General features: G+C 43.4%; 2 protein-coding genes across 3 annotated transcripts in view; one reads left to right on the top strand and one right to left on the bottom strand.

Annotated features, from left to right (window-relative positions):
- Nucleotides 1-14726, bottom strand: part of Art3 (ADP-ribosyltransferase 3 (inactive)) — a 35759-nt gene extending 21033 nt beyond the window's left edge. The window contains exons 1-4 of the mRNA XM_051198581.1: nt 14666-14726; nt 10475-10533; nt 9285-9362; nt 3233-3941 (exon numbers count right to left, since the gene is read on the bottom strand). Coding sequence (XP_051054538.1) covers nt 3233-3941; nt 9285-9362; nt 10475-10533; nt 14666-14726 — 907 coding nt within the window. The remainder of the gene's footprint in view (nt 1-3232; nt 3942-9284; nt 9363-10474; nt 10534-14665) is intronic.
- Scarb2 (scavenger receptor class B member 2) overlaps nt 1-21122 on the top strand; it is a 193022-nt gene that overhangs the window by 93199 nt on the left and 78701 nt on the right. Inside the window, exon 13 of one of the 2 annotated variants that reach the window (XM_051198213.1) lies at nt 7674-7684. The exons of the other annotated variant lie outside the window; for it this stretch is intronic. The gene's annotated coding sequence lies outside the window, so the exon portion shown is untranslated. Of the gene's footprint in view, nt 1-7673; nt 7685-21122 lie in introns of those variants that run through there. 2 annotated transcript variants of the gene reach the window in all.

The raw sequence follows: 21122 nt of genomic DNA on the forward strand, positions 1-21122 counted from the left end.
TGCAACCTCGGCCCAGTCAAGGGCCGCATGCATCCCCCAGTCAACTTCAAGTATGTCAGCTTCCCAACTGAGTGGGCTTCTTGTCAGCACTGTCCTACCCACCCCTTACCCTGTACACTGGGCACGCGGAGTCAAGGTCTACAGTTTGCCCTATGTCAGAGGCCAACTGTATAGTATTCACTGCTAGACCCAGCAGCAGGGGGTTTGGGTTCAGTTAGTCATGCACACCCAAAGGCCAGCTCTTGGCTAACTGTCTTGCAGGAGAACTCGAGGTATTGCATACGGCAGGGAAGGAGTCAATGTCTTCTCAAAAGTCTCTAAGTGGCCTTTAGCCCCACCCTCCTTAATTACAAGGAGGAAATGACAGGTGAGACACAGTAACTCAACAGACCGCTGTAGGGCAGATCAGTACCAGAGTCCAATGCTGCTTCCAGCCTTCGCACAGAGAGGACTTGGATAAATGACACCACTTTCAGTGGTTTAAAATCATGGCGTTCTGCCCCAGGAACTTAGGTCCCTTCCTAATCCTCATGCTTGCATGCACTTCACCATCTAGGGCTTTGTTGAACCAGGCAGTGCTGGGTACAGTGCCTCCCTCATTCTGCATTTAGCTCCTTACAAAGAAACAGCTACAAAGGGATCTGGCCACTCTCATAGGAGGGAGGAGAATGGGTTTTTATTAACCCTGTATTCACATACAGCAAGGCACAAAACCTTAGCATTTCAGAATGCTGCAAATAAAGAGAATGTCCTCCCTAAGACTTCCAGAATAAAGTGGTCGGCTCTCAGGCTGAGATCGATGCAGCTCGGCACTGAAGAACCTGTGGCATAAAACAGGAACAAAGACAACAGCAAAAACCAAAACATGGAAAAACCCACACCAGGACTCATCCATGGATCAGAGTGGTTCTATATCTCCGTGTCAAGGACCTCAGAGCCTCAGCTGGAGGGGGTGGTAAAGCCTTCCTGAGGACCAAGTGTGAGTGTTGTGTTGACAGTGTGCAGAAAATGGTCACTATAGCTTTCTTCACTCAGATATCTATAGCCTGAGGACTACCTTCCCTATGGAGACCGCTCCATCTGAGATGAGCTAGTCTCGCCCCCTTGATCCAGCTGCACACCATAAACCCAGGCTCCCAGTTTATCAGTATGTAATAACGCTGCCTCCTGGTTCAGCTGTATGCAGTACCCCCTCCTCTCTGTTCAACTCAAATTAATAATCATGCTGAGTTTCTGGGGTGCTGGGATTTCTCCATTGAGAGCCAGACCACTCACTTCCAACTATTTATCTGTGTCTGCCTGCCTGCCTGCCTTGTCTTGTCTTCATTCCCTCATTGCCTCTCAGTCAGGTCCAAGTCCCTAGAGCCATCCACGCAAGGATGTGCCAGGCTACAAAAAACAAAACAAAACAAAACAAAAAAAAAAAACCCGATTATTTGAGATTAAAGGCAGATCTTTGACACACACGCTCTTAGAAAATTGCCTCAAGCTATCATTTCTCAGAAAACTGTGGTCAACACTTGGCCTCACCCCAAACAAAGGAGTAACCTGGGGAAGATGTGCAAATTTGAGGCACAGCCTCAGAGTGGAGGTACGCGGTGTGGAGACACCACAGGACCTTCAGTGGGCCTGGGAGCATAGCCTGGAGCAGACGAGGGAATCCCAGAGGGTGTGTCCAGGGGATGGGAAGACGAATGTACAGAGAGATTGCTATTTCTGTTAAAGGACCTGGGGGTGAATTATTAATACATTATTTTAAAATGAAGTCATAAAGTCATCCCAGCAAAGGAAGTACTAAAGGGGTAAAAATAACAAAACCACCACCACCAAACACAAAACAAAAACCAAAAAAAAAAAAACAAACAAAAAACAAAACCCTACCAATCTACTGGACCAAGAGCATGTGTGAGGAAAAGGGTAGTCACTAGACCATTAGTGAAGGAAGCAGCAGCATCAGACACTTTGCAGTTACTGGCCTAACAACTCTGGCTTTTTTTTTTTTTTTTTTTTTTTTTTTTTGACACAATCTCTTTAAATAGCCCAGGCTATACACAAATTCAAAACAGCCCAGGCTAGACACAAATCCAAAGATCCTCGTCCTTGTCCTTTATGTGGGGATCACAGATATGCACCAGCGTACTAGGCTAATTCTCACTCCCCTTCTTGTATTGCAGAGGCTGCAAAATCGCTTCCCTCCTTCCTAGGCCTTTCCTGCAGTTAAGTGACCAAGACTTAGTTCTATTAGTGGCTGGTATAGCTTTCGCTTTCTTGAGAAATAGGCAGATCCAGCTGTCAGTCTCCCTTCTGTTTCCATCTTGGATGCAATCTGAGGCCTGGATACGAATTACAATGCAAACGTGAATTCCCAAACAGTGGAACAGAAAGATAGCTTAAGTTACTAATGCCATAGAGGAACCACGGTGCCCTACAGCCTAGTCTCAGTCAATGAAAACTATTAGGGTCTTGTGCAAGCATGGTGAGCACTCTCTCACTCTCTATTGCTGAGATACAGTCTCACTAAGTGCCCAGGGTGGCCTTGAATTCTCTCTGGACTCCACCCTCCTGCCTCAGCCTCCTGAGTAGCAGGGATTACAAGCCTGTATCATTGGTCCAGAACAACAGAGAAGCCTTAAATAATACATGGTGTAGAAAACTGAATACCAGACATTTTAGACGATGCCTGAAAAAAAAATGTAAATCCAGAAATAATAAAGCATGCATGATGGTGTTACACCTGGAAAAAAATAGCTAAAATGGATGCCAGTGAGGCTTGGAGACAGGGTGGGGCTGTTTTACTGTGTGACTTGTAATGGGATTTAACACCAGAACTATTGCCATTTTAGACCAGATCATGCTTTGTTTTGACAGGGTCCTAAGAACTGTTTAGCCATTCCTAGCCAATAACAACCCCACCTCTTTCAGAGCTGTGGCAACCAAAAGTGTTTCTGAACATTGCCAAACCCTGCAGGGCAAAACGGGTTCTGCTTCACAGTACTGTTTTGTTGTTTAACTTTAGCAATTAGGTTATGTGCATTTGACCACACCTGAGTTGTGGATAAAGAGACAGAGGGAGGGTGTGAGATAGAAACTGCTGATGTCATCTCTCCTTGCAAGCCCATTCCATTCTCCCAGACCTCTCGGGCCTGCACCCCACCCCTCTCCTCCCAGACCTCTCGGGTCTGCACCCCACTCCTCTCCTCATACAAACCCAGGTCATGGCCGAGACACTCACCCCCAAGAAATGAGCAGTCATAGTAGCTGCAGGTCTTATTTATGCTGTGGAGAGTAAGGTTCTTGCCAGTTCCTTCCCGAGACACTTGAAAAACCTCACTCAGAGGTATTAAAACAACTCTCTCACTTTCTTTATCAAAAAACCTTTCCACAGCAACCCCAAAGCAGGTGTGGATGGTTAGCACTGGTTGGCTGTTAGCTGTGGGGGGTGTGACTGAATATGCCAGTGTGAAGTTGCCCAGCCGGGCTTGGTTTTTCTCTCCGAAAGTGAAGGAAATGCCTGGACTTGTGAGGTACACCGTGTCTTTGTAGCTGTCCTCACAAGGTTTCCTCAGCACCTGCAGGGCCCTTGTCAGGTAAAAATGAAAGGCTTTGAAGGGAAAGTCATAGACGTAACTTTTGCGGGACTGGCCGGCCATCTTCACAGCTCTGTTGAACTCGTGGTAAAAAGGAGTCTGCTCTCGGGCCTCGGTCACGAACGCCATCAGGGCTATTCCATAGGAATCCTTGAAGTTCAGGGGGAGGGGGATCTGAGCCTTCCGGGCTTCCCACATGATCCCAGCATTGTCCCACACAGTCTGCAGGAGCTCATGGCTGGCGATTTCCTCCCTGAGCAGCTGAGGAACAAACTTCATTTCCATCCGGTTGCTGCACTTAGGGTATTCGTCATCAAATGAATTCTCCGCCATGTCTAACACTTCCGCTTTGACCTTCAAAGCAAAAGGGAAGGAAGGAACGCTCTTGAAGTCACAATTTTATTGGGTGTGATTTCCTCTCACAGTATTATGCCCACTCTCATCATCCCCTTGCTATAAGGAGATCTTCTCAGCTTTCATGCTCATATGAAAGGGTAAATGTCAATGGCAAGATATGGGGAGGAACTCTGCCTATGACTCATTCACTTGAGTTCTGTGGTACACACGGGGCTAAAGACCTCAGTGGCGGTCCAGCCTGAACAGTGAGTGCTCTTACCTTCATTCCCTCTAACGCTCAAGACTGTTTTGTAGAATCTGAAGTATACATGGTGACAAAATACTACCTTTCCCTCTGTCCACACTCCTCCATTCATATAGCATGGGTAGGACTGGTTTTGTCCTTCCAGCCCCAAGTAAAAGCAGATGGCCCCTCTCCAAAACCCCACCTCTTTTCCTTTAAAACTGTAAGCCTCGGGCTACTGTTGGCTTAGAAACTCCAAAAGCCGTTGTTGTAATCCCATTGGGGGGGGGGGGTAAAGGAAATTAATGGCACTTGAAAGGGAGACAAGGCTGTAAGGCTGAGAATGTCAACTGCTTACTTGATCCCTTTGTTTGGATGCCCAAAGATCTGTCATCCATGTCTAACACCAAACATATTAACTTACTGCCTAGAATCAGTAGTACAAACCATCTGCTCACACGGCCGTTTGCAGAGTCTTCCATCTCGACCTGTCTGTCTCAGGCCTCCCGTATGGCTGTCTCATTTCCAGGCCTCACAAACATCTCCTTCCCATGTGCTGGCACTAACTGCTCTCTGTGAATTACCTCACATGCAGCTCACAGTACCCCCTTGGGATAGGTATGAGCACGAGTAACCTTCTGTTTCATTTTACCTTAAAGGTTTAGTTTTTATTCTATGTGCATTAGCGTTTCTGTGGACACACGTAAATCACCACCAGAGTGCCTGGTGCCCAAGGAAGTCAAAAGACAGTGTAACTGGTGTTACAGGTGGTTTGTGAGCCATGGGGCTGCTGACAACGATCCCAGATTCTCTGCGAGCACAGCAGGTGCTCATAGCCACCAAGTCACCTCTCCAGCCCCAAGCCTTCCTTCCACCTTTCTCTTTAAAGATAAGGAAACTAAGATACTTAGACACGGTATTGGTATTTGACCACAGACACTCTGGTTCCAGCGTTCTCTACCTTCTTAACCAAAAGGTTCTGTTGCTTCTAAAGCATTAGAAGGGTCCAGTGATGAGGCCCACTGACACTTATGTAACACCATTAAAAGAGTTTCATTTTGCTAAACAAAAGAAAGCATATTACCAATGAGACAACTAAGTGGGCCCTAAGCCAGCACCGGAAATTGATTGCTAACCACAGTACTTTCCCCCTGTGTGTCTTCGAGCCCCTTGCCCTCCTGGGTCTATAGGTCAGTTTCTTGACATTGGGATCTGAGCTTCAGAGATCAAGTCCCTTGGGTCTCACAGTTAAGAAATGCATTTTGCTCTGTAGCACAGAATGTCCCAGAGTTCAGCCTCAGCACCAAGCATGATTTATCTTGAAGACTGTAACATAAGACATCAGCCCAAAAACACCTCCCACACTCCTCACACCATATCAGGGTTGATCCAATATGTCCCTGTCTTTTCCCTGTGCCTCAGAGCAGTCTTCACATGTCTAATTTTAGACAGCAAGCCGTCCTGGCCAGACACCACAGCTGATTGTGTGTTCCGAACAGAACGTGCCCTGCAGTGGCAAAGTTCCGAAATGCCATTGCCATTCAGGACAGATGAATGGACACTAAAGAGCAGGTACAGAAGATTTGGTGAATGAGCTGCTAATGTTTTCTTCCTCTGACGTATCCACCTAAACAAATGCTCACGGTGATGAAATTTGACTACCAAAACTTCATTTCAAGTGTGTATAAATGACCTTGGTGTTTCAGAAATTATGGTATGACCCAGTGGCCCTCCTCTAGATATACACCCAAGTGAAGCATATTTTCACAATAATGCACAATTCTGCCCTGCAGTGTCGCACAGCCTCGCTAATTCACGTCCACTTACACAGGTAAAACTCACGTAAATGCCTCATAAGGCTAGCAACAGTGTTTGGATAGATCTCTAGAGAGAAATAATTATCTAAAAGGATTGAAAGCATTCAAACGGAAACCCATACCTAGATGTTCCTGGCAGTGCTATTCATAGTCACTCAAATGCCTGACTGATAAACGAAATGTGGCCGGCCATGTAATGGTGTTAGTATTTATACACGAAAAAAATGAGATACTAATACATGACACAACATGAATGGGCTTTGAAAACAGTCTGCTAAGCAAAAGAAGCCAAGCATAAAAGACCATATTGTGCGAAGCTCCACTCTGCTGAACTGTCCACACATCTCAATGGTTGCAGGAGAATGGGGGAGCGGGAGGAGGGAACTGACTTCAGATCAGCAAAGCGCTTCTGAGAGAGATGCAAATGCTATGCAACTCCACAGTTACTGTCGGTCAGCATAAAGACACTAAAAACCAATGAAGGACATGGTCTAAAATGTTTTCAAGGGTATCTCAATTATATGTCTTAGGGTTTCTACTGCTGTGAAGAGACACCATGACCATGGCAACGCTTATGAAGGAAAACATTTAATTGAGGTGGCAGCTTACAGTTTGAGAGGTTCAGTTGTAATTACGGGATGGGGGAGGGGAGCATGGCAGATCAGGTGCTGCAAAAGGAGCTGCTACATGTTGACATGCAGGCAACAGGATGTAGATCTCATTGGGCATGGCTTGAGCATATATGAGACCTCAAGCCCGCCTCCACAGTGACACATTTCCTCTAACAAGACCACATCTACTCCAACAAGGCCACACCTCCAGTTAGTGCCACTCCCTTTGGGGTCCATTTTCTTTCAAATCACTACATTCTACTTCCTGACCCCTCCTCCCCAAAACCTTGTAGCCATATCATAATGCAAAATTCATTCAGTCCAACTTCAAAGTCCCCATAGCCCATTACAGTTTCAAACTTATTTAAAAGTTTAAAGTCTTAACTATAATCTCTTGTAAAACAAAACAAAACAAAACCCCCCCAAAAAAACCCAGACCACATACTTCCAACATACAATGACACCAGATACACATTACCATTCCAAAACGCAGGGAAAGGAGCATAATAAAGAATACTAGAGCAAAGCAAGACCAAAATCCAGCTTAGCAAACTCCAAACCCTGCATCTCCGTGTCTGATGTCAAAACGATCTTCAGATCTCCAACTCCTTTCAACTTTGTTGACCACAACACACCTTCCTCTTGGCCTGGTTCTTCTCCCTGTTAGCAGCTCTCCTTGGCAGGTATCCAGTGGTTCTGGCATCTCCAACATCTCCAGCATCTGGGGTTCTCCAAGGCAATGCAGGCTTCACCTTCACACAGCTTCACACCGTGGCCTCTCTGGGCCTCCATTCAGGGACACCCCTGACACATGCCTGGTCTCGGGGGCTTTCCTTAGTCAGGGAGGAAGGTTCCATAATGCCTTTCTTCTGTCCTTAGAGTTCTATCTTTAAATTAGAGCTAGAAGCACATGCTGAAGCTGCCAAGTTCTGCTGCTCCCTGGGGCTAGAACATGGCCCCCTCGTTCAATTACACCGTCACCAGTTTTCTGTCCTTCATTGCCTAAGCTTGGCTGTCCTTAAACTGGATCTGTAGACCAGGCTGGCCTCGAATTCAGAGATCACCAGCCTCTGCCTTCCCAGTGCCCCACCACACCTGGCTCTAAGCTTTTCTTTCATTCATTTTCACAGTTGGAACCCCAGTGGGGTGGGACCTTTCCCCGAGTTCCACTACTCGTTCATTTCATTTCTGAACCTGTTTATCTCCTTGAGCACAGGACTTCACTCCATTCCATTTCTATGTGCTCTCTTCTCCTCAAACATTCTTCCTTGCTCAGCTCGCTCCTTTTTCATTACAAATCTTCATTAGAGTTAACACTAGCAACCACACAACTGGGTCTATACTAGGCTGTTTTGAGATTTCTTGTGCCAACTGAATTAATCCAAAACTTTTCACTTTACCTTAGGCACACTTTTCCAGCAAGGTCAACAAGCAACCATATTTTTCACCAAAATATCACAAGAATGATTTCTAGGCAACATACTAAAATCCTTCCCCTCTGAAACGTCTTGAGCCCCAGCTTCCCACAGTTCAAATCACCCCCAGTGCCACTGCCTTCCATGTTTCTACTAGGGTAGCCCATTAAGCATCATTTAAAGCATTCAACTGTTTTCCTAATCCATAGTTCCAGGGTCCACATTCCTCCAACAAAAGTGTGGTCAGGCCTATCACAGCAATACCTCAGGCTCTGGTACTAATTTCTATCTTAGGGTATCTATTGAGGTGAAGAGACGCCATGACCAAAGCAACCCTTATAAAGAAAAGCATTTAACTGAGGTGGCAGCTTACAGTTTCAGAGGTTTGGTCCATTATCACAATGACGGGGAGCATGGCAGCATGCAGGCAGTCATGGTGCTGGAGAAGGAGCTGCTGCATGTTGATATGCGGGCAACAGGAAGTAGACTGTCTTACTGGGCATGGCTTGAGCATATATAAGACTTCTAAGCCTGCCTCCCCAGTGACACACTTCCTCCAATGAGATGACACCTACTCCAATAAGGCCACACCTCCTAATAGTGCCACCCCCTTTGGAGGCCATTTTCTTGTAAGCTACTACAGTATCTCAAGTTAAAGAATGTGAAGGCAACAGAACATACTTTCTAGAGAAAGTGGATTAAAGCTCTAAAAATGGATACAGCTTTTAAGGTTTAGGATATCTTAAAGAAGACAGGTGCGATACAATACATACAAAAAGTATTAGTTTTTAAATATTGAATGGCAAATAAAAATCACAAAATCTCTATCAGCAAAAAGAAACAAGGAAATAGCTATTAAGTAGTTGAATAACAAACATGGAATCAAACACTGTGGCATTATTTGGAGAACACACAATATTTCTAGAATATATTTATTGACATAAATTCTGTGCAGTATGACTTGAAGACAAGGTTAAAGGTACTATGTCGAGTATTAACCTTTTTAAATAAATTATGCACACAGAAAGAGGAGCCACGTAGGCTATCTGCATGATCCTCTAAGAGGGTGGGGGAGTTTATGATTGAATTTTTCTGTCCTCTTCATTTAATTTTAATTTCTTAACTTTCTACACTTAACATATGTGTCACCTGCAAAAGGAAGGAAGAGCCACTTACAACAAACCAGTTTGCCTAGTCGGGTCTCTCTCAGTCCACAGAGATTCCTCCGGCCATGTTACAGGCTGCCATCCCAGTGAGCACATTCCTAGCATTACCTGGAAGATGTCCATTAGAGTCATGGCTGCCAGCAGCGTGGTGACCATTTCCAAATGTCCCATCTTCACTTTTCTCTTCTAAATGGGAATGAAAGATTTTAATTCAGTAGAGTTAACAAAGAGTTTTTGGAAAAGAGATCAAGATTAACATGCTATATATATTTTCATTGTGTGCAGACACTGTGATGGTAGAAGAGATTACCGAATACATTCCTAATGCAAGAGCCATTCAACTTTATCTAGAGGTCGAACAAAACCTTAGGGAACTTCAGTGCTTCCAAGATCAAATCCATCCACCTCCAAACAACTCTAGACACAACTCTTCCATCAGGGTCCCTTAGGCACAAGTTTTCCCATCTGCCCTGAACATGCACAGACAACAACACACTAAAACCACTACGCTCTCAAACTGCTCTGCTAGCTCCCAGTTTCTAAGAACTGTCTAGAAATCCTGCATAGCTTCCATTCTTGCACCTGCCAGGCAAGTTAGAGCATGCCCATTAGGGTGGGAGGGAATGGATGAGGTCAGCAGCAGGACAGAGTGCAGTACCTGAGGTGACCTCCTTCCTCCAACTCCTCATGACCACCGGAAGCCAGAGACTGAGCAAGTGTTCTGGAGTTGACTGAGGAGCCCTGGGAGGGAGCGGTTCTAACTAGATCCCAGCAGTCTACTGGCTGAGCATCCAGTATCCATTCCTGTAGTTGTGGCAGCATAAGGGGTAGACAGGAGGGCAAGAATCCTCACGGACTGAAGCTGTCCAGAGCCATTAACCAGCTCAATTAAGAGATGCCTGTGTTGGCCTCCAGTCTCGTATACATGTACTTCAATAACGCTGCCATCGCTGTAACTCAAGAGAAACCTCCGTTTCCCTCTATTTTGCCAATCGACTTAGACTAGATTCTGAAAGAGGAAATGAATGGCACAGGGGACAGAAGAGTAGACTTTCTCTTTGTAACTCATTTTGGCCCCAGGTTCCTGTCTCTCTTCAAAAGCAGTTCTTTTGTCTGGCACTATTTAAAATATCTGTAGCTATTTTAAAATGCTAGCAGTGTCAAACTTCCCTCTCAAAAAAAAAAAAAAAAGAATAAAAGGAATATAACTTAGGCAGCATGTGCCAAGCCAGCTGTGGGCCAGAGATCTCCTGCTCTTCAATTCAGTAGTCTGGATGCAAATAAATCAAAATGCTTACCTGGTGTTTGTGCCTTTGCAGGGAGTTTAAATGATGCCTCGGCCACTCTGACCCCCACCCTCAGCTGTGGCGAGAGTCTCTCCAGGATGGGATGTTGTTGACAGTGAGAGCTGCCTGGGAATACTTTTCTTTTTATAACACCCCTAGCGGTGGCTTGGCAGTGGCACATTACCCCACTTGTGTCCTGCTATTTATATCTGGTCCCCACTCTGCCCTGGACCCACCGCTGCTAAGGCTTTAAATCTCCAAGAGGCTCGAGACTCAACAACAATGCCCCTGCCATGTTCACTTCTGAGCCTGGCGATGGACTCCCTTCTGAAAGAGTCACTCCCAACACGGACCTGTTGACGGGAAGGCTTGACTGTCCTCTATTAGATGACACCAGTAATGAAGAGGGCTTGTTTGTTAAACCCTGTCACGGTGGGGTGGATGGTGGCTCTCACCACTCAACTGGCTGGCTGTATTTCAGGTACCATGCCAGGTGTTGAGGTACGCCAATGAGCAAAGTTCTCAAGAGCGTTCACAGCTAATTAATAAAATAAACCAACATGTGTATGTACCAGGAAAGAACTGCTAAGAATAAACAAAGTCCAGTGGGAACGCTGAGGAGGAAGGGAACTGGGAATGCCTCCATCTAGAACTCCAGAGTAAGGCACAGGTGCTGGCTACATTTCTGTCAAATCGACACAAGCTAGAGTCCTCTCAGAAGAGGGAGTCTCCGTTAAGAAAAAGCTAGTAAAGATCCAGCTGTAGGCAGACCTGTAGGGCATTTTCTCAATTAGTGATTAAGGCCCAGGATCCTGTGCTGTTTGAGTTCTCACCCTAAATTCCCTCAATGATGAACTGTTCCTGCAAGTATGAGATGAAATAAACCTTTCCTCCCCAGGTTGCTTTTGGTCATGAAGTTTTATCACAGCAACAGAAACCTTAACTAAGACAAACTCAACAACTCTGAAGAACACCTACAACCTTCAGGGACTACAGATAAAAACAACCCTGAGATGTCCTAGCTAGGGTCACTGTTCCTGGGATGAAAGACCTTGGCCAAAGCAACTCGGGGAGGAAAGGGTTTATTCCTCATCACTCACTGTTCACTGCTGGAAGAAGTCAGGACAGAAACCCAAGCTGGAGGCAGGAGCTGATGCGGAGGCCGGGGATGGGAGCTGCTTACTGGCTTGTTGTTCCTCATGGCTTGCTCAGCTTCTTATAGAACCCGGGACCACCAGCCCAGGGGTGGTATCACCTACACTGGGCTGGGCCCTCCCCCACTAAGAAAATATCCTACAGGCTTACCTATAGCGGGATCTTATACAGGCTTTTTTTTTTTTTTTTTTTTTTTTCAGTTGAGGCTGTCCTCACACGACTGTAGCTTGTGTCAAGTTGACAGAAATCTAGCCAGCACAGACATCAAGTTACATGAATAGAAAGCTAATAATGACTACTCAGAATATCTCCAAGTGTAATAAACTGAAATACGTTTACATGCTGAAATTTCATGTAGTGTTCAATGAATTAACATGGAACTATATAGGTAAATCTCACAAACAAAATTTGTATGTACACATTACTTGACTTTATATATAGAGTTCAAAAGTCAAGGAAAACAAGTCTGGAAAAATTGCTCAATGGTTAAGGGTTCTTACTGCTCTGACAGAGGACTCAGGTTCAATTCCCTTATAAACTGCCTTATAAAATGAAGTCCCAGGGGACCTAATGCCTTCTCCTGACCTCTGTGGATTCCTGTATGCATGTGGTGTGCAGACAGACACTTGGTTGTTCACACATATACATAAAAAATGAAAGCAAAACAAAGAATCAGCACAATTCACATCAGCTGTGAAGACTGGAGACAGAGACCATATATCTTCCCTCCCTCCCTCCTTCCTTTCTTTGATTGGTTTTTTGAAACAGAGTTTCTCTGTGGTGTCTGCACTCTGTAGACCAGGCTGGCCTTAAATTCAGAGATCCCCCTGCCTCTGTGCTGGAAGGCCTGTACCACCACTGCCCAACTAGACAATGTTTCTTAATTTAAAGAATCAAAACATCTGACTTCTAATGACATAGGTGTTATGTCACAGAATACCCAATAGTAAAGCGCTACTTCCCAACCATCAACAATAATGTCACACAGAATCTATCAGCCTTAGAGCTTTATGGCACAGTGATTTGAAATTCTACCACTAACAATGCACTGATAATGTGATTTCCATCACTCACGCTAATAGTTTCATTAGGGCCCAGTGTGTTCACGTTCTGAATCTGTGTTGCATGAAATCACATAGTGTTCTTGGTCTCGAAATTCTATCATTGTACTGAAGCACAGAAAGAAAGCACTGTCACCCACTGTCTAACAGCCGTCACAACCATTTTCACGGTATCCACAATCATGCTCACGGTACACTTGCAAGTGCCATAGATGTAACTTATACAATCAAAACATTCACTCATACTATCTCAGGACTCTAGAGTAGTGTCAGTTTCTCCCTCTCATGTTAGGTGTAGGAATAGTGTGGGATGAGGAGGAAGTGTTTGTTTCAGCGTTAGTTTTAGTGCTAGTGTTACTATAGGGGTTAGGATTGCCTGGGTATTCCCATTAGGTTTGGCTTTCAGTTTTGCAATAAGCTGAGGATAGGGATAGGTTTAGGGTTAGTGTTAGTGTTAGGGTTAGGGTTAGTGTTAGGGTTAGGGTTAGCGTTATGGTTAGGCTTAGCAGCAACGTAGTTTTACTTTCTCTTACTTGTCACAGCATGATGCTGAGAAACAGCCCTCCAACTTTACCGTCGCAGCACTCTACCACGTTTGGAATACATTCACTGCTTAAACATTATGTGTGTCTGCTCTGACACTGAGAGTGCTCTTTCACTTTGTCATTGTGCTGAAACGTGTGTTTGATATCACTGTGACAAGAAGTGTCAGATTTGGACACAGCTAAAGTCCTTATTCAATGGGCGAGACTACTCTCACTAGATATTAGGCTTAGTTCTGGGTACAAATTACATTGTAGTATATTATTCAGTTCGTGAAAATATACCAAGTTATATGCTTACATGTGTTTTTTCTGTAACATACATGCTACTTCGATGAAGCACTAAGAATTGTCATGGGACACTCTTCAAGTGCTTGCTTAGAAAATATGTCTCAGGCTGGAGAGATGGCTCAGTTGTTAAGAACACTGGCTGCTCTTCCAGAGGACCCAGGTTAAGTTCCCAACACCCATGTGGCAGCTCACAATTGTCTGTAACTCCAGTTCCAGGGGATCTGATGCCTTCATACAGACATACAGACAGATGAGACACCAATACACATAAAATAAAAATAAATCTTAAAAAAATAAATAAAACTAAAAACAGGAAATATGTCTCTGTGGCAGAAATTTTGCCAACTTCTGTGCCAACATCTCCAGGTACTTTACCTACTGACCCATCTTCCTGGCATGTTATCATCATCTTGGTTTTAGTTTTAAGAACTGGATTGCTGGTAAGGAGAAAAGTGTTACGTTCCCTCTGCCAGTTTAAATCCTAACCCCAGTGGTGGCTACACAATAACATGTATTTGTTCAAAGTCCGTAGAGCTTACAATCAAATTGTGAATTTTACCCATGCAGAGCAAGCCCAAATTCTGATCGTTTTAAACAGACAACAACAACAAAAATCAAGATCTTGGTCAGGTACTCTTTGAAGTTCCTTTGGGATCCACACAGATATGCGATACCACCCCAGCCAGGCACTTGCAATACTGCAGTAACCCAGAGAAGAGCTACAGACCTGAGGGGGCCTGGGGGGGCTGTGGTTATGCTGAACACCCCCATCTGTGATGAGGAAGGGAAGCTCCTGGGGAAGAGTTGCCAGACCAAACGATGCCACAAATTACCACCAGAGGGCAGCACGAGAACACACTCTCCACTCCAGTGGCTGGACTCTGGCAGAAAACTCTGAATTTGTCATAGTCAAAAAAAGATTGCTTCACCTAACTACATTTCCACTGTAAAAATTCATGTTTCTAGCATGAGTGGACAGGGAGGCTTCTGAACTGAGCTGATTTCAACACGGAGAAATAGTTTCCACCCTGTGCCCGTTGCCACTCTGATACAGAGAAAACTGTACTTTGTTTTCTGGTGTTCTGAATGTTAGCCTAGTCTCTGCAATGGTGACATTTAATGGTAATATTTTCTACGGATTTACTGACACCCACCTGTAAGCCCCCTCATCACAGCCTCCCCACACTGGGAATTCAAAGTGAAAATGTTTCTCATGTTCCCTCAACCTCACTCCACCAGCTTGACACAGTTCCCTTCCCCCTTGCTTGTCTTCTCACAGCTGGCTCCGCCCCAGTCAGCTCTGGGCTCACTCTCAAAGGGGTCCCCGGGAACCCACCAGCCATGCTGGCCATGGAAACAACTGGACATCCATCTTTACTCTCCTAACCCCCCAGTCTGTAACTGACCATCTGGTATGGCCTCCCCTTTCCCTCTGCCCACATTCCAGCAGATTACACACATTTTCTCCTCCACCACTCCATGCCTTCCTCTCAACTGCCAACTCTTACAAGAATTCTCTGGGAACCAGCCAGCCTCACAGTCAGGAAAGCAGTTAGGTAATCCCCCCCCCCCCCCAGACAGGGTTTCTCTGGGTAGCCCTGGCTGTCCTGGAACTCACTTTGTAGACCAGGCTGGCTTCGAACTCAGAGATCTGCCTGCTTCTTCCTCCCAAGTTAGGCAATATTCTTATCTTCACTCTCTTTACTCTCCTCCACCCAACCCCCCAGTTTCATACCCAGCTGTGTAGCAGATCACCAGCTGTGACCTCTCCTCCCTTTCTGCCACATTCCCAGGAGAATTATCCAGAATCTGATGGCACCACCTGCCATTAGGAGGCACCACCCTCCTACTGACAGCCTCAGTCCCACCCTCCTTCAAGCCCACAGCCATTCCTAAGTGCCAGCTCCCAAACTTGAGAGACACATCTAACTGAAACCCCCCAGGGCCACATCTGGCAGGGACTGAGAAGCATTCCTACCAGGCAACACATAGCCACCACACTCTCCTAAGACCCAGAGAGGGCATCAGAAACCAAGGAACAGAGCACACACACCCAACAAAGACAAGACCAGATATTGGCACCCAGAACTGCAATCTTCTCAAACCCAGATGCCCAGACTCCAGAGTAAAACACAGGAACACGCGGGACAGCATGTCTTCACTAGAGCCCCGCAGCTCACAGAAGGTCCTGAGCAGTGCTGCATAGTTGAAACACCAGACTCAGATGTCAAAAACCCCTTTATGAATATGCTAGAGGTCCTTAAAGAGGAAATGAATAAATCCCTTAAAGAAATCCGTAAGAACACAAATGAACAGTAGCACAAAATGAAGAAAACCATAGAAGTCTTGTACGTGGAAAGAGAATCAATAGAGAAACCCAAACTGAGGGAAAACTGGAGATGAAAAATTTAGGAATCTGAACAGGAAACTCAGAGGCAAGACTCACCAACAAAAACAAGAGATGGAAGAGAAAAATCACAGACACTGAAGGCAAAATAGAAGATATGGATACACGTCAAAGAAAATGTTAAATTTAAAAGCTCCTGACACAAAACATCTAGGAAATTTGGGAAACTATAAAAAAAAAAGTTTAAAGATAATAAAAATAGAGGAAGGAGATGAAACCCAGGTCAGAGACACACGAAAACATTTTTGACAATATAAAGGAGGAGGTGTCTATCATAGTACAAGAATCATACATAACACCAAATAGACTGGACCAGAAAAAAATTCCCCCAGACATAATAATCAAAACACGAAATGTACTCAACAAAGAAAGAATATTTAAAGCTGCAAGGAAAAAAAAAAAAAAGATCAAGCAGTACATAAAGGCAGACCTCTTAGAAGGACACTTGGCTTCTTAATGGAGACTCTAAAAGCCAAAAGGGCCTGGACAGATTTTCTACAGACTCTAAGAAGCCACTAACACCAACCCAGACTACTATACCCAGCAAAATTTTCAATCACAATAAAGAAAAATATTACAAGATAAAACCAAAATTAAGCAGAATCTGTATATAAATCCACCCCTACAAAAGACACTAGAATGAAAACTTCAACGTAAAGAGGCTAATCACATCCAAGAAAGCACTTGGAATAAATAATCTCAGACCAGAAAGTCTAAAAGGAAAAAAACAAAAACAAACAAACAAAAACCCTATACCACAACAAAATAATGGATGTCAACAAACACTGCTCACTGTTAACTCACAATCCCGGGTCTCAATTCCCCAGAAAAAAGACAGACTAACAAACTGGATTCAAAAACAGGACCCATCATTCTGCTGCACCCAAGAAACAAAATCTTAATATCAAGGAAAGACATTGCCTCAGAGTAAAAGGATAGAAAAAGACATTCCTAGCCAATAGACCCAAGAAACAAATTAGTGTAGTCATTTTAATATCTAACAAAAAAAGACTCCAAACCAAAACTAATCAGACGAGATAAAGGACATTACATACTCCTGAAAGAGAAAATACACCAAGAGGACACTGAATTCTTAACATGTATGCACCAAACACAGGGGCACCCATGTTCATAAAAGAAACACTTCTACAGCTAAAATCCCATATTGGCCCTCGCCTGGTGATAGTGGGAGACTTCAATACCACACTCTCGACACTAGACAGGTCATCCAGACAAAAACTAAACAGAGAAATGCTGGTACTCATTGGTGCAATAAATCAAATGGAGAAATGCTGGTACTCATTGGTGCAATAAACCAAATGGACCTAACATACTTACAGAACATATTGTCAGCACAAAAGAATATACCTTCTTCTCAGCACCTCATGGAACTGTCTCCAAAACTGACCATGTACTTGGACACAAAACAAGTCTTAACAAATACAAGAAAATTGAAATAACTACCAGTATCCTGTCAGACCCTTGATTAAAGCTGGATGTCAACACAGAAACAACAGAGAGCTTACAAACTCATGGAATCTAAACGACTCTCTGAGAGAAAAAAAAAAATGGGTCAAGGCAGAAGTTAAGAAATACACTAAAAGCTTCCTAGAATTGAATGAAAATGAAAACACAACATACCCAAACTTATGGGAGACGATGAAAGTGGTTCTAAGAGGCAGTTCATAGCACTATGTGCCTACATTAAAAAAAAAAAAGGTGGGGGGGAGGATCCCATACTAGTGACCTGAAAGCTCTGGAACAAGGACAAGCAAGCACACCCAGACAGAGGAGATGGCAGGAAAATAATCAAACTTGGGGCTGAAATCAATGAAACAGAAACAGTACAAAGAATCAATGAAACAAAGAATCTGCTCTGTGAGGAAATGATCATGAAAAAAAGGTGAGGGAAAATCCAAATGAACAAAATTAGAGATGAAAAAGGAGGCATAACAACAGACATTGAGGAAATTCAGAATCATAGGCACATACTTAGAAAAACCGCGACCCCACCAAATTAGAAAATATAAAAGAAATGGATCATTTCCTCAATGCATACCACCTACCAAAGTTAAGTCAAGACCAGACAAGCAATTTAAATAGACCTATAACCCACAGTGAAATAGGAGTAATTAAAAGTCTCCAACTGCACCTCCCAAAAAATCAGGATCAGGTGATTTTAGTGCAGAATTCCATCAGACTTTCAAAGAAGAGTTAATCCCAATACTCTTTAAATTATTCCATGAAACAGAAAGAAGAAACATTACCCAATTATTTTTATCAGGCCACAATTAGTATGATACCCAAACCACATAAAGACCCAACAAAGAAAGAGAATTACAGATCAATCTCCCCCATGACCACAGATGCAAAAATTCTCAAGAAAATACTTGCAAACAGAATCTAAATACACATAAGAAAAATCACCCATCATGATCAAATAAGCTTCATCCCAGAGATGCAAGAATGGTTTGATATAGAAAAATCAATAAATGTAATCTACCATATAAACAACCTGAAAGACAAAACTCACATGATTATCTGATGAGATGCAGAAAAGGTTTTCTTTTACAAAACCCAATACCCCTTCACAATAAAAGTCCTGGAGAGCAGGGATACAAGAGATGTACTTAAACATGATAATAACAAAGGTAGCTTACAGCAAATTCACAGCCAATGTCAACTTAATTGGAGAGAAGCTCAAAGCAATTTCACTAAAATCAGAAACAAGACAAGGTTGTTCACTCTCTCCATGCCTATTAAATATAGTACTTAAAGTCTTAGCTAGAGAAATAAGACAACTTAAGGAGATCAGGGGGATAAAAATCAGAAGGGAAGAAGTCAAAGTATCTTTATCTGCACATGATATGATAGCCTGCATAAGTGACACCAAAAATTCCACCAGGGAACTCCCACAGCTGAAAGCAGTATAATACAAAAATCAGCAGTCTTCTGTATATAAATGACAAAGGGGCTGAGAAAGAAATCAGGGAAGCACCTTTTACAATAGCTTCAAAAAGTATATCCTGGGGCAACTCAAACCAAGCAATTTAAAGACTTGTATAAAAAAACAACAAACAAAAAGAGGGGCTGAAGAGATGGCTGCTCTTCCAGAGGTCCTGAGTTCAATTCCCAGCACCTATAAGGTGGCTCACAATCATCTATAATGAGATCTGGTGCCCTCTTTTGGCCTTCAGGGATACATGCAAGAGAAATAATATATACATAATAAACAAATAAAAAATAAATCTTAAAAAAGTATTAGTAAACCAACCAAACAAAAAACCCAAAACCCTTATGACATTGAAGAAAGAAATGGAAGATCTCAGAAGATGGAAAGATCTCCCATGCTTATAGATTGGCAGGATTTAATATAGTAAACATGGCCATCCTACCAAAAGCAATCTACAGAGTCAATGCAACCTCCATCAAAATTCCAACATTTCTTACAGAGAACTTGAGAAGATGATTTTTAGCTTTATATGAAGCCTGCACACGCGCGCACACACACACACACACACACACACACACACACACACACACACGAGAGCTACACAATCCCAAATTAAAAAAAAAAAAAAAACTGTTGGCGGTATCACCATCCCCAATCTCAAACTGTAATACAAAGCCACAGAAATAAAAACAGCATGCTTTTAAATTTATTTTTATTTTATCATTACAAACACAGATACATTGATCAATGGAAGAGAACTGAAGACACAGGAATAAGCCCACATACCTATATACCTATGGACACTTTTTTAAAATAAAGTTGGAAATGCACACTGGAAAAAAGACAGCATCTTCAACAAGTGGCGCTGGTCAAACTGGATGGATCCAAATAGACCCATATTTATCACAAACCTAACTGCAAATGGATCAAAGACCTCAACATAAAACCAGACACTTGAATCTGGTAGAAGAGAAATTGGGGAGCAGCCTTGAATGCTTTGACACTTGAATGCATTGACACAGGAGACAACTTTCTGAGCAGAACCCTGACAGCACAAGCACCAATATCAACAATTAATAAAGGGAACCGCATGAAACCGAGAAGCTTCTGTAAGGCAAAGGACACCCTCATTCAGACAAAGCAGCAACCTAGAGAGTGTGAAAAAAGTTTTTATCAAGTACACATCTGATAGATGGTTAATTAGCCAAAATATATAATGAACTAAAAAAAAAATCCACAAAACAAAAACCTGGACATCAAGAAAACAAATGACCCAATTAAAAAAAAAAAATAGGGTACAGATCGAAACAGAATTCTTGAAAGAGGAGATTCAAATGTCTGACAAGCACTTAAAGAAATGTTCAACATCCTTAATCGTCAGGGAAATGCAAATCAAAACCACTTTGAGATTTCATCTCACACCAATCAGTAACAAAAGACAGCTCATGCTGGTGAGGATGTAGGGGGAGGAGCACACATCCTTTGCAGGTGGGAATGCACACGTGCACACACACTATGGAAATCAGGGTGGTGGCTCCTCAGAAAGATAGGAATTGATCTACCTCAAGATCCAGCTACAGCACTCTTGGGCATATACCCAAAGGAAGCTCCAACCTACCTCAGGGACATTTGCTCAACCATGGTCATTGCTTCTCTATTCTTAATAGCCAGAAATGGAAAGCAATCTAGATGTCCACTAATGGACAAATGGATCATCCTAGGAAGGAAAATAGGATAGCTATGGAGGGTGGGGGGTTGGAATAGGAGCATCACAGGGACAGTGTGGGTGTGAATACAGGGGAGGATGGCAAAAACTAAGGATGATTTGAAAGGTTGTTTGAAAACCTAACACAGTAGAAGCTTCCTATAATATGTACCTTTTCCCCTACCTTACAGGTCTTTGAGAATATACTGTGGCTTCTGGTTTGGGGTTTTATGGGATTCCTGAATGTGTGTGTGTGCATCTATGCATTTCATGTGGTTTTCTTTGTTTTTTTGTTTTTGTTTTTTGGGTTTTTTCCCCCCTCTTTTTCTTTTTCTCTTGCTTCGTTGCTTTTTGTCATATTATGGTTGGTTTGTCTTTTATTTATCTGATTTTTATTATTATTCCTTAGAAGCCTGTTTTTCTAAGGAGAGTCGGAAAGGGAGTGGATCCGGATGGGAGAGGGGGTGGGGAGGAACTGGGAGGAGGGGGAAGGGGAACCCATAGTCAGAAATGTTGTAATTTTTATAACTCCATTTTCAATAAGAG

This window comes from Phodopus roborovskii, unplaced genomic scaffold (genome assembly GCF_943737965.1).
Source record: "Phodopus roborovskii unplaced genomic scaffold, PHOROB, whole genome shotgun sequence".
In the NCBI taxonomy this organism is placed as follows: domain Eukaryota; kingdom Metazoa; phylum Chordata; class Mammalia; order Rodentia; family Cricetidae; genus Phodopus; species Phodopus roborovskii.